General features: G+C 47.7%; 1 protein-coding gene across 1 annotated transcript; it reads right to left on the minus strand.

Moving 5' to 3' along the window:
- Positions 1–1,299: 1,299 nt before the first annotated feature.
- Positions 1,300–6,022, minus strand: LOC123321986 (branchpoint-bridging protein-like). Its single transcript, XM_044909792.1, has 2 exons — positions 5,961–6,022; positions 1,300–1,934 (listed from the first exon to the last, which is right to left on the minus strand). The coding sequence occupies exon 2, from the start codon at positions 1,931–1,933 to the stop codon at positions 1,304–1,306; it is 630 nt and encodes a 209-aa protein (XP_044765727.1). The 5' UTR covers position 1,934; positions 5,961–6,022; the 3' UTR covers positions 1,300–1,303.
- Between the last annotated feature and the right edge of the window lie 264 nt (positions 6,023–6,286).

Genomic DNA, 6,286 nt, shown 5'->3' on the forward strand with positions numbered 1-6,286 from the left:
ACCGGGGTACGCCCTCTATCTCTGTCTCGGTGGTTTGTCTATGATCCGGTGTCCTTCGGTCTCTCTCTCTCTCTCGGTGACCTCAAGCTGGCTGGCTGTCAAACAGCGGCCACAGAGTCCGGCGGTGAGGGTATTTGACGGTTATGAAATCCCAACTCTATGCTCGGCGAATCTAACCTATAACTATAATTCAAACGGTTGGAAATCGGGATGAAACGGTCAAATATTCAGGAATCGGAAAAATCAGGGGGGCCCAACGTCCTCCTGGGACCCAAATGTCACCCTACGGTAACGGAAAGCTATATACGGCAGGAAATGGTCAATCTACGGTTAATTCGGATTTTCAGCCAAGCAAAAGTCTAGAGAGAATATTATTCCATAAAGGTGCAATGAAACGGTAATAATTTCAACAATCACTTGCCTTAGATTTTCCTTTGGTTCGTAAGTACGGTTTTACTAACTTTTCACACACTCCACTCGTTCACCTCTCAACAACGATTCTCTCTTTTTTTTCTCTTCACCTTCCAGGGCCGCGAAGAAATATCCCCTCTCTACTCGGAAAAACTCTCCCCCCTATGGGAAACTCACCAATCCATTGGATAAAGCAAAAATGATACGGTTATTCAATTGGCCCAGAAAAAAACAGAGGCAACGGATGAGAAGGAAAGTAGAAAAAGTTATGAGAACTTTTTCAGAGCAAACAAAAAATGGTAGAACGGAAAGAATTATTAAAATAAATGAATTCTGAAAACATAAGAGATACGGTCTTTCCTACCAACATGGACTGACCGGTGGAAAACTATGAACTAACAATTATCGGTAAGGCTCCTTTCAATCTAACACACAACTATTGTTATCGGTACAACCCCTATGACAGTATTACGGTTTTCTTCAAAAATATTTCGGTTATCAGGCATTATTATGCAAGTATCGGTTGAAAAATTTATTTTTGTGGCGGAGCAAAATCTGGTTCGTCACACCCCCCTCTGGCGTGTGCAAGAAAAATAAAACTCCGTTTTATTTTTCTTCTAACCCTCCTGGGTTTTCGGTGTAATTTGCGGTGGCAGCCTGTGAACAAACCAAAGTTGCGGGGTTATTGAACTCGGAACTATTTTCTGGTATTGTGACCTAGTTAGCGGTACTTTGATGGTGGAAACGGTTAGCGCATCCACCATTTCGGTTGGTGAAATAAAAGATATTTTTCGGAACGGTATTTATTCAACGGAAATATTCAATTCAACGGTATTAACGGTTGCAACGGTGCTTTTTGTTTTTTTTTTTTTTCGGTAATAATTTAACGGTATTAATCTACTTTCACCTTCTTTTTCGGTGGGGTCGGCAACGGTGTGGGCGGCGACGGTTTGGACGGTACCGGTATGTGCGTCGGTGCAGGCGTCGGTTCAGGCGTCGGTACAGGCGTCGGTACAGGCGTCGGTACAGGCGTCGGTGCCGGCGTCGGTGCAGGCGTCGGTGTGGCGGGCCTCAACCGGAGATCCGGGAGTACGGCCTCTGCCCTGCTTCCTGAGGATCCGCTCCGGCTTGGGGTTCCTCGCTGGCTGACGGTGGTTAAGGGAGGTCTGCGGTCACGGTCGGTGGTTCGGGCACAGCAATCCCGTGATAGGACACCCACGCAGCCACACCTAGAACAAAATTTCACCCGCTCCCCTCTGCAGTGTTCTCGTCGGTGGCCTTCGTTGCCACACCGCCAACAGCTTCGGGGGCCCAACCCCAGGTAGACGTGATATCCATCGGTACCCACGGTCCTGGTGGCTGGCGGTTCTGTGCTGGTCCCGGCGTCTCTTTTCCTTTCCGGCGGCACCTCCCAGTCTGCCGACAGGCTGAGCGTCGACCCATTACTTGCTGGAGAAGGCGGTCCGGACGGTGGGGTCGGTTCCCTAAATGTTAACGGTCGGCCCATCGAGTAACGTTTCATCCTGAAAATTTCATACGTTAATCAAACAGAAAATAACGGTTCATCGGTACCCTGTTAGGTCAATCGGTTTTTTTTTTGTTAGTAACGGTTTTTTACATTTCAGACGGTACCTCTCCAAGGGAGGACTTCAGATCCTTGATGTGAATGTGTCGGAGAATCTTACCACTGCCATCCTTGATGTCATATACCACAGGAGATACTACCTTTATAACGGTATACGGTCCGGAGTATTTCGGAGCCAATTTGGCTGCAATTCCCTCCACTGCGGAAGACAAGGGATGTTCCCTTCGGTATACTTGGTCTCCTACTCGACATCGCCAGTCCCTCCGACGTAGATTGTAGTAGTGGCTCTGCTGGGAGAAAGCTCGTGCCAATCTAGATCTGACAAACTCATAAGTTTCGGTGAAACGGTTTAATTTGTTTGCATGCAAAGCAACTTGCGGTTCGGTATCTGATTCGGTGTCTGGTTCGGTGTGTTCCTTTTCATCCCGGTTGGCCATCTCGGTTAGATACTTGGCGTTCGGTGAACGCATCTCCCTGCCAAAATTCAGGAATGCTGGGGTGTATCCGGTCGACTCCTGCCTTGCAGAGTTTATTGCGAATGTCAATTCCTTCAGATGCTCATCCCAGGTACGCTGATCCTTTTCACAGAACTGGGCTATCATTGTTTTGAGGGTACGGTTGACTCTTTCTACGGGGTTACATTGGGGAGAATAAACTGGTGCTAAACGGTGTCGGATCCCAAGGTCCCGCAGACTTCCCTTGAACAATCGACTATCATATTGTGAACCATTATCACTGATCACGGTTTTCGGGCACCCAAACTTCAGGATTACATCCTCATATAAAGCCTGGTACACACCCTTTGCGGTTGCTCTTCTAAGGGGCCTGGCCTCCACCCATTTCGAAAATCGGTCCTGCATCACAACTAAATAACAATTTCCCTTCCTCGAACGAGGAAGCGGTCCCACAATATCGGTGCTAACGGTATCCCAAGGTTCTCTTACCACATACGGATGCATTTTTCCAGGGGGCTTCTGTTGCGGAACTTTGTACCTCTGACACGTACCACATTTACGGACATATCGGGCTATTTCCTTGAACATTCCTGGCCAATAGTAATTTCGGGCTATACGGGTTATGGTTTTCGCTATCCCCAGGTGTCCAGCGGTCGGTCGGTCGTGGTTTTCCTGTAAAATATCTATTCGGTCGTCCTTTGGAACGCATAGCTTCCAAGGACTGCCGAATTCAGGCTCGGTAAAATCATCAGCATCCCAAAAATGGCGGTATAATTTTCCGGACACAATACTGTAATCGGGAAACGCTGCGGGATTCGCTCTTACCTCAGCCAATTTCTTTCGGTACCATTTACAACTTACAGTCTCCTCGGTCAGACATATAGTCTCGGTGGTCGGTAACGGATTTCTGGATAGACTGTCTGCTACACGGTTGAGGGCTCCTTTCCGGTACTTCATCTCGAAGTCGTATTGCTGTAGAAATATGCTCCATCTCGCAATTCTTCCGGTGGGAGACTTGATAGATTGCAGCCATCGCAAGCTCATGTGGTCGGTTATAACGGTAAAACGGTAGCCTTCTAGATACGGACGCAGCTTGTCAATGCTCCAAACTATTGCCAGACATTCCTTTTCTGTAACAGAGTAATTTTTCTCTGGACCTGACAAGGTCCTGCTAGCATAAGCGATTACTTTTTCCTGTCCATCAACGGTCTGTGTCAAGGCAGCTCCCAGTCCTGCATCGGATGCATCGGTTTGAAGGACGAACGGTTTTGAAAAGTCCGGACAGGCCAATACCGGTGAGTGGGTCAATTTCTGTTTCAGGGTCTCAAAAGCGGTCTGTTGGACGGTCTCCCATTTCCAGGTTTGCTTCTTCTTGAGTAATGCGGTCAACGGAGTCACAACTTTGGAGAAGTCTTCGATGAATCTTCGGTACCATGAAGCAACACCAAGGAAACTTCTCAATTCTCGTACGGATTTCGGTGCAGGCATCTCATTTATGGCTGAAATCTTATCAGGATCGGTACAAATGCCGTCCTCGGTTACTACATGTCCCAGATATTTCAATGATTTTCTTACAAACTCACATTTTTCCGGATTTAATTGCAGGTTGGCCTCCCTGAGGCGGTGGAAAACTTTCCTTAGGTTGTCAAGATGTTCGTCCAATGTCTCTCCAAGAACTACTATGTCATCCAAGTACGCAAATGCATCCGGTTCCATCTCAGGGCCAATAACTCGGTCTAAAAGACGTTGAAAGGATGCCGGTGCGGAATGCAGACCAAAAGCCATTACTTTGAACTGGAACAGCCCACGGCCAGGGACGGTAAATGCGGTGATCGGTCGACTCTCGGGGGCTAACGGTACCTGCCAATAACCCTGTTTCAAATCAATAGTGGATATATACTTGGCTTTTCTCAACTTGTCTAAAATTCCTGAAATATAAGGCAACGGATAGGCATCTTTAACGGAGACATTGTTGACCATTCGGAAATCTATACAAAATCGGGGTTTACCATCCTTTTTCTTGACAATTACTATCGGTGAACTCCACGGGGATGAAGACGGTTCTATAATGCCTTCGGCCAGCATTCGGTCGACCTCATTGTTTATTATCTCCTGCATCTTCGGATTTTGGGGACGGTAACGTTGCTTGATCGGTTCGGTGCCTGGTTTGAGTTTAATTCGGTGTTTTATCAGTGGAGTTGTTCCTCGGAGATTTTCGAACGCCTTCAATTCGGTCTGTAGAAACTCCTCCAGCCTGACTTTCTCTTCTCCACTCAGATTCGACAAAAGCGGTCCTATCGCATGTAGTTGTCCTCGGTTCTCTGGCTCGCTGAGCCGGGCTTGGATGGACCTTCCATTCAGGAAACATTCGGCGGTTTGGAGATTGATTGAGAAGTTGTGTGTCCTCAGTATATCCATTCCCAGTACAACATTGATCGGTAAATCTGAAACTAACAACAATTTAGCTTCCATAATTTCAGACCCAATTCGGACCGGTGCGGTATATATTTCTTTAATCGGTATTGAACTTCCGTTAGCGACGGTGGTGGTAACGTCCCTAACATAATCCGGTTGTATACCCACTACCCTGCAGTAGGCGGCCACTTCACTGCTGATAAAGGACCTGGTGGCTCCGGTGTCCAACAGTGCTGGGAACTCCTTGTCTCCTACAAAAACATTAATTATCGGACGGTAATCGGTAGGTTTTTCTCTCTCATGGACCGAGGATGGGGTTGCTTGGAACTGACGTATCCCCGGTTTCGGACAGTTCCTTAGTAGTTTAACGGACACTTACAATCCCTAGACATGACACCCCTCTTACCACATCGAGAGCAGAACAGCAGCGGTTTCGAGGTGCATTGTGCTCGGAGATGACCCTTGCCACCACATCTCCAGCACTGGGGTTCGGTTGACGGTCGGTTCGACTTTTTCGGTTCATCCTGTCGCTGGGGTATTGCGGAGCTCTGAGCTACTTTCGGTTTTTCAGACGGTTCGGTGCGGTTCGGAGTGTTCAGGTGCATTCCGATCGGTTTGACGTTCGGTGGGGAATTTCGGAAGGTAAGATGCGGTTCGTTGATGAGACTCTTTTGGATCGGTGGCGAAGCATAGTTAGCGGTTTGCCATTTGACCAATTCAAAAACTTTTCCTTTTCGGAGCAGTTCTTCTATGGTTGAAGTCGGTTGGAAGGCCAGGGCGGTTTGCAGTTCTGGCAGTAAACGTCGTCGGATGATATTCACCTGTTCTTCCTCGGTCGGTCGCTTTACGGTCAGCTTCTGAAACAGGTTTTGCATTCGAGTTACATACAACAAGAGTCGTTCATCGGTTCCTTGAGTGCGTTTCTTGATTTCTTCCAAAAGGATGTCCTCGTAGTCGGGAGGAAGAAAGGCCTCTCGGAGTTGTTCTTTGAAATCGGTCCAGTCGGTGAAGGTGCCTCTCCGGGGAATGTACCAGTCTCTTGCATCCCTACGTAACAGCTCGTATATTGACTCGAATAACTGTTCGTGGCTCACCTTTCTAGCCTCGGCAAGATACTCAGCCTCCTCCAGGAATGAGGTCACACTGGTTGACCCATCGAACGTCAGGTTCCATTTCCACACAGGAACGGTAGGAACGATGGAATGGTCGGTGGTTTTCGGCGGTTTCATCGGCGGGTATTCGGTCGTCAGTTCGGCTTCCTTGGTCGTCGGTCCTTCGCTTCTTACTTCTCTCATCCCAGCGGTATCGGTAGGAGATGAGGCAAATGAAACTCTCCTGGTTGATTCGGCAAACTTGTAATGAGAAAATGGGTTTTCCAACCTATTCCCTCATTTTAGAATAATTATTTTAGTTTTCCTTT

This window comes from Coccinella septempunctata, chromosome X (assembly GCF_907165205.1).
Source record: "Coccinella septempunctata chromosome X, icCocSept1.1, whole genome shotgun sequence".
NCBI lineage: Eukaryota > Metazoa > Arthropoda > Insecta > Coleoptera > Coccinellidae > Coccinella > Coccinella septempunctata.

Bases quoted from the DNA above. Each gene is read 5' to 3' on its own strand.
- LOC123321986 (XM_044909792.1), bottom strand. From the start codon at position 1,933: ATGAAACGTTACTCGATGGGCCGACCGTTAACATTTAGGGAACCGACC.